This window comes from Chiloscyllium plagiosum, chromosome 4, assembly GCF_004010195.1.
Source record: "Chiloscyllium plagiosum isolate BGI_BamShark_2017 chromosome 4, ASM401019v2, whole genome shotgun sequence".
In the NCBI taxonomy this organism is placed as follows: domain Eukaryota; kingdom Metazoa; phylum Chordata; class Chondrichthyes; order Orectolobiformes; family Hemiscylliidae; genus Chiloscyllium; species Chiloscyllium plagiosum.
In genome coordinates, this window is record NC_057713.1 from 98,416,357 (window position 1) to 98,430,833 (window position 14,477).

The window sequence follows — 14,477 nt, forward strand, 5'->3', positions numbered from 1 at the left end:
GTCTGTACACAACTCCAATTATGTTTTTTTTTGCCTTTGTGGTTGCTCAATTCCACCCACACAGACTCCACATCATCCGACGCTATGTCATTCAATATCATAGATTTAATTTTGTTCTTAACTAACAAGGCAACCCCACCCCCTTTGCCCACCTCTCTGTCTTTTCGATAAGTTGAAAAACCATGGAGGTTTAACTGCCAGTCCTGACCCCCCTGTAACCAAGTCTCTGTGATGCCTACTACATCATAATCATTCACTATTATCTGTGCCATTAGTTCATCGGCTTTGTTATGTATGCTACGAGCATTCAGGTAAAGTGCCTTAATGCTAACTTCCTTATCATTAGAGATTTTGGAAGTCATATGTCCTAAGTTATCCTTGCTTTTTACTGTATTCTCAGTCTGCCTCAATTTTAAATCCGCCTGGAAACATTCTATCCTGCTGCTTATCTTGCCATTTACCTCCATATTCCCTGTCGCTTTCACTTTCCCTTCCCCCCAACTCAGAAGTTTAAAGTCCTACTGACCATCCTATTTATCCTCTTCGCTAGAACATTGGTACCTGATCGGTTCAGGTGGAGACCGTCCCAATGGTACAGATCCCCCCTGTTCCAAAACTGATGCCAATGCCCCATGGAGTGGAATCCCTCTTTCCCACACCAATCCCTTAGCCACGTGTTTACTTGCCTAATTTTCTTGTCCCTATGCCAATTGGCACGTGGCTCGGGCAGTAATCCGGAGATTATGACCCTTGAGGACCTGTGCTTCAATTTCCTGCCTAGTGCTTCGTAATGCCCAAACAGGTCCTCCACCCTAGTCTTGCCTATGTTGTTGGTACCAACGTGGACCACAACAACTGGATCCTCCCCCTCCCGCTCCAATATCCTTTCAAGCCGGTCGGAGATGTCTCGCACCCTGGCACCGGGCAGGCAACACACCATGCGAGACTCCCGATCCGGCTTGCAAAGGATACTATCTGTCCCCCTGTCCCCCTAATTATAGAATTCCCTATAACCACTACTTGTCTATTAGCTCCCCCCTCTTGAATGGCCTTCTGCACCATGGTGCCTTGGTCAGTTATGAGGCAATGTCCTCTTGTCCTAGTTTCACCTGTGGAAAACGTCCTCTCTATGCCTATCTTATCTATTCCCTTCATAATTTTACATGTTTCTATAAGATTCCTCCTCATTCTTCTAAATTCCAATGAATATAATCCCATACTATTCAGTTCCTCCTCATAAGCCAACACCCTCAACTCCGGAATCAACCTAGTGAACCTAGAGGCCAAAACTGCATGCAATACTCCAAGTGTGGCCTCACCAGTACAGCTGCACCATAACCTCTGGCTTTTAAATTCAATCCCTTTAGCAATGAAGGACAAAATTCCATTTACCTTCTTAATTACCTGTTGCACCTACAGACCAACCTTCTATGATTCATGCACAAGAACACCTAGGTCCCTCTGCATAGCAGCAGGCTGCAACTTTTTACCATTAAAGTAATAGTCCTTTTTACTATTATTCCTACTAAACTGGATGACTTCACATTTATTAACATTGTATATCATCTGCCAGACCTTTGCCCACTCACTCAATGTATCTATGTTCCTCTGCAAAGTTTCACAGTCCCCTGCACACTTTGCTCTGCCAATCATCTTAATGTCATCTGCAAACTTTGACATACCACATGTGATCCCCAACTCCAAATCATTTATGTAAATTGTGAATAATTGTGGTCCCAAAACTGATCCTGAGGCACACCACTAGTTACTGATTGCCAACCAGAATAGCACTCATTTATCCCCACGCTTTGTTTCCTGTTAGTCAACCAATCCTCTATCCATGCTAATACTTTACCTGTAACACCATGCATCTTTATCTTATGTAGCAACCTCTTGTGCCGCACCTTATCAAATGCCTTTTGGAAATCTAGATACACCACATCTACTGGGTCCCCACTGTCCCCCTGTGCTCGTAATGTCTTCACTGAATTCCAAAAGATTAGTAAAACATGACCTACCCTTCGTGAACCCATGCTGCATCTGCCCCATGGGACAATTTCTATCTAGATGCATTGGTATTTTTTCCTTGATAATAGATTCAAGCATCTTCCCCACTATAGACGCTAAGCTAACCAGTTTATAATTCCCCATCTTTTGTCTACCACCCTTTTTAAACAGTGGCATCACATTTGCTGTTTTCCAATCTGCTGAAACTGTCCCAGAGTGCAGCAAATTTTGGAAAATTATCACAAGTGCACTTGCCATTTTCCCCACCTCTTTTAGTACCCTGGCGTGCATTCCATTATGGCCAGGAGACGTGTCTATCCTTAGCTCCATTGTCTTGCCCAACACTACATCTTCCATGATAATGATTGTTTCTAGGTCCTCAGCTACCTTTGTCTCTTTGTCAATCACTGACATGTTATTAATGTCCTCCACTGTGAAGACCAACACAAAATACCTGTTCAATGTCTTTGCCATTTCATCATATCCCATCATATCCCCTTCTCATCCTATAAAGGACCAATGTTAACTTTAGCCACTGTTTTTCAGTTTACATATTTATAGAAACTGTCTTTATATTCTGTGCCAGGTTTTCCTCATAATCTATGGGCGGCACAGTGGCTCAATGGTTAGCACTGCTGCCTCATAGCACCAGGGCCCCGAGTTCAATTCCCACCTCAGGCAACTGTCTGTGTGGAGTTTGCATATTCTCCCTGTGTCTGTGTGGGTTTCCTCCCACAGTCCAAAGACATGCAGGTCAGGTGAATTGGCCGTGCTAAATTGCCCATAGTGTTAGGCGCATTAGTCAGGGGTAAACGTATGGGTCTGAGTGGGTTGCTCTTCGGAGGGTCGGTGTGGACTTGTTGGGCCGAAGGGCCTGTTTCCATACTGTGGGGAATCTAATCTATTTTATGTTTCCTTATAGTTCTTTTTGTGGCTTTCTGTTGACCTTTAGAGCATTCCCAACCCTCTAGTTTTCCATTGATCTTTATATGCCTTCTCTTTCAATTTGATAGTCTCCCTTATTTCCTCATACACCCATGGCAGATTACCCCTTTTCTTACAGTCCTTCCTTTTCACTGGAATATACGTCTGCTGAGCACTTTGAAAAATAGTTTTGGAAGTCCTCCACTGCTTGTCAACTATCCCACCATAAAGTCCCTGTTTCCAGTCTACTTTAGCCAACTCCTCCCTCATCCTATTGTAGTCTCACTACAGGGATTTGGATTTTATCTTCACACTCTCCATCTGTGTTCTAAATTCAACTGTACTGTGATCGCTCCTTCCAAGAGGATCCCTAACTGTAAGGTCATTAATTGTTCTGTCTCATTACACAGGACCAGATCAAGGATAGCTTGGTCCCTCATTGATTCCATTATATACTGTTCAAGAAAACTATCACAGATACACTCAACGAATTCCTCCTCAAGGCTACGCTGACTGAGCTGGTTCAACCAATTGACATGTAGATTAAAATCCCCCATAATAATTACCATGCCATTCTTACAGGCATTAGTTCTTTCTTTTTTATTGCCAGCCCCAATGTGATGCTATTATTTGGTGGCCTCTCGACTACGCCTATCAGTGACTTTTTCTTCTTACAATTTCTAATTTCCATCCAAATGGATTCAACCTTATTCTCTGTAGAACCAATATCATCTCTCAGCACCACCCTGATGTCATCTTTGAATATCAGAGCTATACCACCTCCCTTACCTTCCTGTCTGTCCTTCCGAATAGAAAATCTAAACATACTTCAGCATCAATGACCAAGGCACCACCAAAGCAGCAATGCAGAATTGGCAGAAGTATCAAATAGTTTAAGAGTTCACAAAAATTAATGGGTTGAGTTACAGTTGACTGAAGGAATCTGAGTTTCTGTGGCAACATACACTATTTTTTACATCTTTGTTGTCGGTCAGGCTATGAATAGTGCCAGTAGAGACTCTGAAGTTCTTTCATCACGTGGCTGAATAGGAATCTCTCCCACCCTTACTATCTGCCACTGGAGAGAACTGGAAGGATTTAAAAATTGATACTCAACCTATCTGGCCACATTATAAATGTGCCTTCCTTGGCCATCACATCCTGGACTGGCACTCAAACACAGAGCTTCTGACTCAGAGTCAGGAACACTACCGACTGTGTCAATAGAGAGCTTTTCCCAGCAAAGTTAGGAACGCATAATTACAGAATTCACAGTACCTGCTCCATCATGATGCAATATGTGAGGTTACTGAACCCATATTTCAGATGATTTGGTGTCAGCATTCTTTTGTGTTACTTGATGTTGTAGTAAGCTTTAAAATGGAAACTGCAACTCATTGTTATTCATTGCAAGAAGCATGAAATACAGTGAATGAGTGCCACACAGTTACTGGGCTTCTGAAACACAATTCCAATGCATTCCAATCAGTAAATCTCTCCCATTGCTTGAACAATGGCATTAACTGTTTAAAATTCCCACCAAAGACAAAGTCTGTGTAGATTTTCCTAACCTATCCCAGTAAGGGCCAACAACTAAAGAAAGGCCACCATTCCAAATATATCTGTACTTGCTGAGAAACCTTTTTGCTGACTCTCCCCACAAGAAGTAAGAAGTCACTGCCTTTGTGATGAGAAAAAAATCATTTCACTGTTTGAAGTGAATAGATGTCATCTCTGAATGGTCTGAAAAGTTTGCTGGAGACAACAGTCCAATTGACAGAGACACTAAATTTGTGAAGAGTTGTCAGGAGCTATTGAGAACCCTGGAAATTCAAGAAATCTCAAGCATTTTGTTACAGTAATTAACAGGGAAATTGCTGTGTCACTTAGTTTTTGTTGTGTCTGTACTGCACATAATTTAGATATACATTCATCACCCTTTGAGTAGGGAACAAAACATACCAGTAACTTGTTCACTGCCCGGTTTTACTACTTTCATTTGACTTGGAAAGTTTATTTTAGTATGTCTATTGACTATTCATTGGATGCCCTCTTGAAATTCTGAGTGCGAGAAATAAGGTCTTTACTGTAATTAACCTTATTGGGCAGGCCAAAGTGATGTTTTCCATGGTCTGAGACTCATGGTAAAAAGTGAACTTTGGATCATCTACATAAGGTTTGCTGTGCAGATTTGGTTAAGCAGAGTCCACTATCTTCAAAGAAGGCTGAAGGCCAGGCCCTCTGTCGTTGGGGCACTGATGAGCCATTTTTTTCAGTCTGGATGTGCCTCATGATTTTGTCCATTATCAAACTGGAACAAACCCAGCTGTGTGAACATTAGCTTCTGTTTCCAGATTGGTCAATGCGATTTTAAATACTCTCATGGTGGTTTTTTCCACGTCTGCCAATGAGAACATCAGTGTCACTCATGAGATTTTCTCCATCTTATGCAATGGTGTGACTGTGAATGGTAGGCGGGATAGCACCAGGAGCCACCCAGTGGCAGTGGCTCTGTGCCATTGTTGACATGGCAGTGTCTAGAAGCACACCCATGACCTTTGTGTAGTGACTGCAGAAGCATGGGGGAAGATAATGGCCTAGTGGTATTATCACTCTACTATTAATCCATAGACGCTGTTAATATTCTGAGGACCCAAATTCAAATCTTGTCATGGCAGATGGTGGTATTTAAATTCAATAAATATTTGGAATGAGGAGTCTTAGGGTGACCATTAAACCATTGTTGATTGTCAGTAAAATCCTCACACCCTTTAGGAAAGGAAACTGCTGTTCTTACTGGTCTGGTCTACATGTGACTCCTGACCCACATCAATGTAGTTGACACTTAACTGCCCTCTGGCTGATTAGGAATGCTGGCCTGGACAGTGATGCCCACATCCCATGAATGAATATACAAAAACTAGGCAGACCAGCATTCAGCAGCAGGGCAGACAAGAACTAGTGTTGCAGCAAAACGTATTCTGGGTCAGATCATGTTTCAGCAACTTTTCAGACCTCCTTCACACTTCTCCAGTGAACTACACCATCAACACTCAGAGAATAGAATTGCTCGGACCAAAATCATGTCCCAGATACACTACTGATATCAGGAGCTGCCTAGAGACAAGGAACCTCTCTAAAGGTTAGGAGTCAAAAGGAGAAAAAAATCTTACATATAAAACAGAAACGTCTGGTGGCCTGCTCTGAAACAGTAAGACCCTATTCCTAAAGAATAGATGAAGACTTGAGGAGAAATTCTTTATACGACAGAAGAACAAGATCCATAAACAACTACACACACACACCTACACACACACACGTCAACCTCGGCTTGTCACATCAGAGACCTCGCACAAAAAGGGGTAACATGGTTTAGTGATCTTGAGGTTCTCCTAAAGGCTGTTAGGGAGAAGAACTTCAGTCCTTATCATTGGCAACAAGAGGCCATCCCAACTATGGGAGGCAGTTTGAACAGTGGTGGATGCAGAAGGCTGTGTCCATGGGCAGCTCTAGAGAATCTGGCTCCAGTGCAACAAGAGGATGATTAATCTTATGCACTCTAACAGGGTACCACTGACTACTCAATGATTCATGCTCCTATGATGGTGAGTTAACATTATAAGACTGCCAGTGCAGAGGGCTGTCAATCAGGTGGTGTCTGCCAGGCATTTCTGTCAAATACTCATACACAGTAGATGTCTGTCACTCTACTGCAGCTACTGATGTCTCATTGCTGGCACCACAGTGGTATTGCTTCACAGACGATGGCTCAGTGGTTAGCACTGCTGCCTCACAGTGCCAGGAACCCAGGTTCAATTCCCACCTCGGGCGGCTGTCTGTGTTGAGTTTGCACATTCTCCCCGTGTCTGCGTGGGTTTCCTCCGGGTGTCCGATTTCCTCCCACAGTCTAAAAATGTGCAGGTCAGGTGAATTGGCCACGCTAAATTGCCCGTAGTGTTAGATGCAGGGGTAAATGTAGGGGAATGGGTCTGGGTGGGTTGCTCTTCGGAGGGTCGGTGTGGAGTTGTTGGGCCAAAGGGCCTGTTTCCACACTGTAAGTAATCTAATCTAATGTGTCACTGTTCACACTGAAAACAAAAAGCTGAAATACTCAGCAACTCACACACCTTCAGCTCACTGACCTTGCAACGCAAGTAGGAGAACCTACACATCTGACAGGTTTTCGCCAAAGGCTTGCATGGGACAGGACTCAACCATGAAGATGGACCTTTGCATTGAGCCCCCTTTTTAGTCTAGCCCTGCTTGCCTGCTGGTGTCAGGCAGTGTGGCTGCCTCACATGGGTGTGCTTTATATGGCTCAGTCAGGATTCACCCCTGGTGAAACTGGAAGTGCTTGTGCAAAGAAACAGCTTGATTATTCATGCATACCAGAGATTGGAGAAGTTTACAGCAAAAGCTATACACCTTACTTAGTCAGGTGAGTGAACACACATATTTCCCATTTTTCCTCATAAGACTGCAGTGGTGCATATAATTCCAGGAGCCTGGGTGTTAATGGGTATTCATGGGTAACAAATGCAAAACAGTTACCCAACCACAGGTGTTGGGAAAGCTGACTGAGAGAATTTAATATTAAAACTTTATTTAATATCTGCACCTCATCAAATCAAGATACCCTGTCTATTCTTCCAAAGGCTCCAGGTGAACCTGGAAAATTCTGTCTTACCATTCAAGATCATATCAACTATGGCAAGGAAATTTCCAAAGAGAAGTTTCAGAGGAAGCAGCTTCAGGGACATTCCTTTGATGCAGCTTATTAAGTGTTCCAACCTCAGAATTAGGGGTTGCAAAGTCTCCAGTGTTGTCCTGGAGACCCCAGGGCTTGAAAGTTAATCTCCTGGAAGCTGTTGCGAGCAACTCAGGTCAATAAACAAACAAACATCGAATTTTTAAATCCAGTTTTCTTCAAATGCTTTCATCTAATCGGTTCTGGATATGTTTGTGATGAACAGTTAAGATTGCGAGTCAAGCACCATCCAATTGGATAATGAAGAGGCTCTGTGCTCTCCAAGTGGCTGAGGGGAGGTGACACTCTGAGGTTGGATGAGTTGGGTGGAAGTGAGGACTGCAGATGCTGGAGATTAGAGTCGAGAGCGTGTTGCTGGAAAAGCACAACAAGTCAGGCAGCATCCGAGGAGCAGGACAGTCGACGTTTTGGGCAAATGTCCTTCATCAGGTGACCAATGGTGATAGTGCTGGGTGGGGAAGTTGTAAACTGGAGGTCATGTGATGAATGCTTCAGCCTTTTTCCACCCAGCAGTATTATCAGCCCAAACAGATCAGATCAGATCAGACCTATCTTAATTGTGATCTCCATCAGCCAAAGATTTTTTTTAACATTATAAACACATTAAATTAAATGTGTCTAAATCTGGATAACTTGTTAAAAGGAACAGAACCTAAAAGTACCTCCTTGTACTAAACTATAAAGTTTTGTTTTGACTTTCTGGTCTTTCAGTGCAAAGATCTGTCCATGATGACATGGTTCACACTGGCATAGTTCCATTTCCAGGACTATTATCTGAGGGGTGCAATAGAGACTAGGGGCACCTGCCACACAGATACAATGGGGAAAGGACCAGGGACTGAAACCCATTCAAAACTCCTTGGGCAGTTTGTTTGACATTAAATGAATGGCCCACAAATTCTGATGGCCAGATGGTGACTGAAGGCCTGCATTGAGACCATGTGGAATCCCTGATGCTGCTGACTCTGTGAAAATTGAAAATTCTGCTGGGCAATTCCCTTGCATTGGGAACTCTCCATTCACTAAAGTTCAACAACTCTCTTAACCTTACAGGTTATCTTGGCAAAAAACAGAGGATTAAAAAAACCTACTCCAACTCAGGGGCAGCTTTAAATTGAATCCCTCAACTCAGTACGCTTGTTTCAACCTTATAGCCAACCAATTCACCTCATCACCTACCCTGCCCCAACCCAGACACACCCCTTGCCAGGTGACTCCTCCACCTTCTCCTATTCCAACATGACATGACGTCCAATCCCCCCAGAGATGACTCAACTCTAACCCCCACCATGGCCTACCCTAAACACTCATCCACTTACCTGGCACCCTTACACCAGCCACATCCCCTACCACATCACTTACCTTATGAAGCTACCCTTTCACAATAACCGTTAATGTCTGCTGGACATGGAAACTACAGAATACGTTATTCAGCATTGTAAAAGAGGGAATAATTTCTACAAACATCATCTTCATGGATTCCTGAACAGGTTTAAAACAGGGGACTGCAATCTAGGAATCTCCAGTGCAGCAGACATGTAAAGGGTAGTGGATTATTTTTAATCTGATTAGGGTCGAAATATTATGAATATATTGAATTCTAAGTGTAATGGGGCACCTCTGAGTGGCATGTGTTGTATTGATAGGAGCTGATCAGTACTGCAAATAATCTGATGACAACGTTGAACTTGTGCTTCTATAAATTTTATGAAGGCGGCATAGAATTGATTTTTATTTCCAAAAATAAAGTCAAACAGAATATTTGTGGCTCCACTGCTACAATCAATACTCAACAATTACAAACATTTTGCCATGCTCAATATTCAAACTGTGGTCTGAAATTAGAATCTCATTTCCAGTTAAAGGTGAAGAAAGAATGCTTTAGTCATCAATTATCTAATCACTGTTGGGCCCTTTCTCAGTCTAGTTGCAACAAAACAATTATTTGTCATTTCGCAACGTACAGTCTGATAGTGCTTGACTTACAGGAGATCCGATGCTGCCCTGGGCTCCAGTGCTGCCTGTAGCTCCGGGAGAGCCTGGGACACCTGGAGTTCCCTGTGAAACCATTCAAATGACAAGTTAAACTCCCAACACAGATGTGTAAGACATTTAAACAACTTGACTCAGGAAGATTCAGTGAATGCAAACACTGGGTGAATCACAGGAAAAATGGAATGAGGATATAACCATGTAAAAGTAATAATGGTATGGGGAACCTGGGCTTTCATAATGAGAACTCTATCAACAATTTCACTTATACCTAATGATTATTTTGTGTTTAAATGATATGATGCTCTTTACAAAGTGTAAAATTACATGAAAGTAAGTATATAATTCCACAAAACAACAATATTAAGTCAGAAGTATTATGCTTTTAAGTTCAAATTATTATTTGTTTTTAAGTCAGAAATGCATTCTTATAATATAATTTCTAGTTGCAAAGTGAGGAGGCTGTGTATGACCTTTTATGTAGACACATTGGTAGCTGTGAAGTGGGTGTTATTAGATAAATAGAGCAGACTACACTTATTTAAAGCCAACACATATTTTAATAATCGGTAATTTAACTGATGCTTGTTGCCTACTTCAACAAGTACACCAAGATAAATCATTTTGATAAGGATGATGGTAATGGAATTTCCAGATGACTCCTCAAACAATAATTACATTTCACAATCATTGGAGCTTTTAAAACCTGACATATTTGATAGTGATGACAGAATACCGAATAAATGAGACAGTTGTCAAGGAAATGAAGAGACAAATATTTAGTGTTTATAACAGCTGTTCATAACTGGTAGCTCGTGACTTGGTCATTTTTAGCAAAACAGATTGGGTGGGTAGAGAAAATTTAAAGAGAGACATGTTGCTGAGGCTTTTCATCCTGCATTCATGAGGAAAAATGCAAGAATGCCAAATTTCAAGCAAACAATCACATTAATTTATACAACAGGAGAAAGGGATGCTGAGTGGCTGAGACATTGCCATGGAGAATGCAATAGAGAGCCATGACAGTGCCTGGCTAATCAGAGTCAACTTGCCAAGCAACCAATCAGCACTTTTACTCATAGTATAAACTGTTGTTACTGTTAAAATTTGGCATTCTTGTATTTGTCCTGATGAATCCAAGATGATGAGTTTTGGCAACTTGTCGCTCTTGTTTATTTCTATTGCTGAAAAAAATAGTTTCAAATTGCAAAGCAAGAGATCACTGATCTCAGTCAGTGCAAGCAAATAACAGAGAGACATGAACTATTTAAAAGCTGATGTTAAACATGATGCACATGTTAAATAATCAAATGAAAACATGCAAATAAAGTTACTAAGCATGGAGGATCTCATTTAAATGCTCTGGAATCAAGCAACCAATGCAGTTTTAATACTTAATTCGTCAAAATGTCAAAATTCTGGACCTGTACGAAGACTGGAAAACATAGACTTAGCACCAAACTACAAATAATTTTATGTATGTTGATTTAAGCTAAAATCACTGAGTTTCCTAGAGTTAGGCAGTTTTTTTTGTTTTAGTTCGAATATACAATGGTCACAAAACAAAAGAAGGCCATTCAGTCCACTCTGCCCCTGCCTGATCTCTATGGGAATAACTAATCTTTTCCTAATATTGAACCTGCCATCACCATGCCATCAAGCAATGCATTCCACATCCTAACTGTAGTGACTGGAATGAGGTCAGCCAGGCAGACCTCTTAGAATAGGAGTTCCCAGATTGGGACTTTTACCCTGGTCCAATCAGGGAGTCCTGGCTGAGAGAGAGGTTCTGCTCACTCTAGGAGTCAGCTCTGTGCTAGCTGCATCAGTGTCATGTACTATGCACGCATAAATAAAAGGTGACTTGATGGTGGGATACAGGCCTTTGTGCAGTTATTTCACTAACCACTTGTTTTCCTAATTTTACCTCTGGCTCTTTTGATAGTTACCATAAATTGGTATCCTCTAGCTCTCACCCTTCCACAAAGGGAACAATTATTTACCCCAATCTCTTTCGTTCAGGCCCCTCATAATTTTCAGCAGCTCTACCAAATCTCCAGTCAACCTTCTCTTCTTAAATGAGAACATCCCCAGCTTCTCCATCCACAGAACCATTGTCCCCCATCTCTGGAACCATTTCCCTAATTATTTTTCTGCAATGCCTTCACATCATTAACTTAAAAAGTCTATAAATAAATCAGTAATTGAAGGCTCTGCTTCCAATAAAAACATGGTCAGAGACATAAAAAATCTGCAGATAATGGAATCCAAGGTAGACAAGCAGGTGGCTGGAAGAACACAGCAAGCCAGGCAGCATCAGGAGGTGGAGAAATCCACATTTCTGGGTCAAAATGTCAACTTGACTTGCTGTGTTATTCCAGCCTCTTGCTTGTCTACCTCCAATTAAAAACAAGCAAGAATTGTTTTTATATTGATTACAATATTTGGAATCGGTGCTTTATTAAAGTTATATTAACTCACACTCCAGACAAAATTCAATTTGAATATTGTCTACTTTCATGAAGCCATGATTCAACAGAATAAAAAGTATTGGGACTTCCATTTGGAAAAGACATCACATGAGTAAATATTTCCATTTTGAATTAGCTACTTCGTAAGAAAGTAGATGAAAATGAAGATGAGGCATCTTTGGCTGGCAGATTGACTGATATTGTAAATAATTTCAACGATTGCATGAAAAAGTATATTGACAGAACAGATTATGATTTGACTGCATCAAGTTGGCTAATTAAGCCTTCAGAGACAATTGTCCTCAGCCATTGGAACTTAAAACTAATCCATATTATTAACTGCAACTTGACCTGGCTGGCACAAGTGACTTAACAGGATTCCAAAGTGTTGACTAAAAGTTTGCAATGCAATAGCCCTTTTAAGTGATGCCTGCATTTTTAAATAAAGGATAAAATAAACCTACAATATTAGTAATTACAACTTTTTTAAAAAGAGCAAAATAAATGCTGCAAATATACAGGTCAGTAAATGCTTTAAAGGGTAGAGGTAGGTTTTTATTCTGGATTTAAAGTTCAGTCAAGATTTTCCTGAAGGCTTGTAAAGTGTTTATAGTACAATGAGCTCCAAGTGACTTTTCAAATATTCTCTATACGTGGAGATGATGATCGATGGCCAAAGAAATTGGATGGGCACTTGATGAAAATAAACGTTCAGAGCAATGGGGATAGTATGGGGGAAATGAGGCTGAATGGATTGAATTTGAGAGAGTCAAGGTGGACTCAATGGGCTGAAAAACAACCTTCTCCAGCCCAAAGGTTCCTTCACTCTTTTGAATATTTTACTATATAAAAGCCCCAACTATAATGCGAATACCCTTTCACTGCCTGAATCTAATAGTAACTCTTAAGATGGATTTTGGATTTGGAGACACTTGCAAGATTAGGGCAGACAACACAGAGGTGTCAAACATTCGGAAAGCTCTTTCAAAGAGGCAGCTGAGGGATAATGTACCGAATGAATTGCTTCTGAGCAGGTTCATTCTACGAATTAGTAAATTTAGTTTTAAATAAATGCAAAATCAGATTAAGCAATGTTAAGACAAAGCAAAACAAAAAAGTAAGATCATAAATCACCTGACAGGTACCAGGAATATTAAAATTAAACATATAAGCCATTTACACTTTAGAACTGGCATAGTACTCAAAATATCCCCTTCTGCTTTCTTCTCATTTATCTAGTATCCAAGATAGAACATTTTAATGGTAGCTAAGCATAACAAGGCCCAAGAGATCTGCAGAAAGTGCAGTTTGGACTGTTTGCTATGATTAAGAGATGATTATGCCAAGCCCAGATGAGTTCTTTCAGAGATCCTCCATACTTTGTCATTTCACAATAATAAAATTGCAAGGAAAAGATGAAATCAGCTCATTCACATACTTACATATAGCCAGGCGCCAGGTTGAACAAGCACATTAAACCATTTCCTATGTTGACTGATCCTTCCCCATCTTTTCTTTGGGGAACTCTTTACTTCTGTTCCTTATTTAAGCCTTGACATGGCATTTAGCATTCATCAGAACCCTAACACAGAGTAAGGAAATCTATACTACACTGCAGCTGTGAAACAGGGGAGACCAAATCACAGCTGCACTCTCCAAAGGACAATTTCTTAAATCCAAGAGCTTTAGGAAATGCATGAAGTACAGTGATATGCTGCTATTATATAGAAAATGATAGATGAAAGCTGCAAAGAACCTAGATTTTCTTGGTGAGATTTATTGAGACTTTGTGTGAGATAGTCTAATGTGGAACCAGCTTTCAGTAAGATATCACAACCCCCAATTTTATTTCGCTTGGCTAGCACCTGGGAAAGGAAGAATTCAGGTATGTAAGGCACTAAGATGATCAGTATTTAGCTCTCAGTGAAATAATATTGTTAGAAGCATTTGGTGAAATGTGAGTTCATGCAGTCACTGGCAGCAGCAGCAAGCAGGTTTAATGCTGACAAATAACACTAAACATCCCTGCATTAGAGCAAGTGACAGGGGCTCCAGGGTCCATAGCTGGAATACATATTATTTCATAAAGTAAGATGCTATCTACTTTTAACAACCACTCATCGCATAGTCAACTGAATGATAAAATGTTACAAAATGATTAAAATTAATTTTTCAACATAACTTCTAAATAATTTTCTTCACTTGTTCCATCAAGTCTTTGTGTAACAGTTCAGTGAATTGCTAATCTGTGAAGTGAGTCCAATTTTTATCCAAAAGGACAGTTTTCAACCAATCATGTTAATCAAGCCTATTTG

The 14,477-nt window shown here is 40.8% G+C and overlaps 1 protein-coding gene across 6 annotated transcripts in view; it reads right to left on the bottom strand.

Moving 5' to 3' along the window:
* col14a1a (collagen, type XIV, alpha 1a) overlaps nucleotides 1–14,477 on the bottom strand; it is a 225,881-nt gene that overhangs the window by 21,707 nt on the left and 189,697 nt on the right. For all 6 annotated transcript variants that reach the window (XM_043688689.1, XM_043688690.1, XM_043688688.1 and 3 more), the window contains exon 42: nucleotides 9,686–9,757. In XM_043688689.1, coding sequence (XP_043544624.1) covers nucleotides 9,686–9,757 — 72 coding nt within the window. The remainder of the gene's footprint in view (nucleotides 1–9,685; nucleotides 9,758–14,477) is intronic.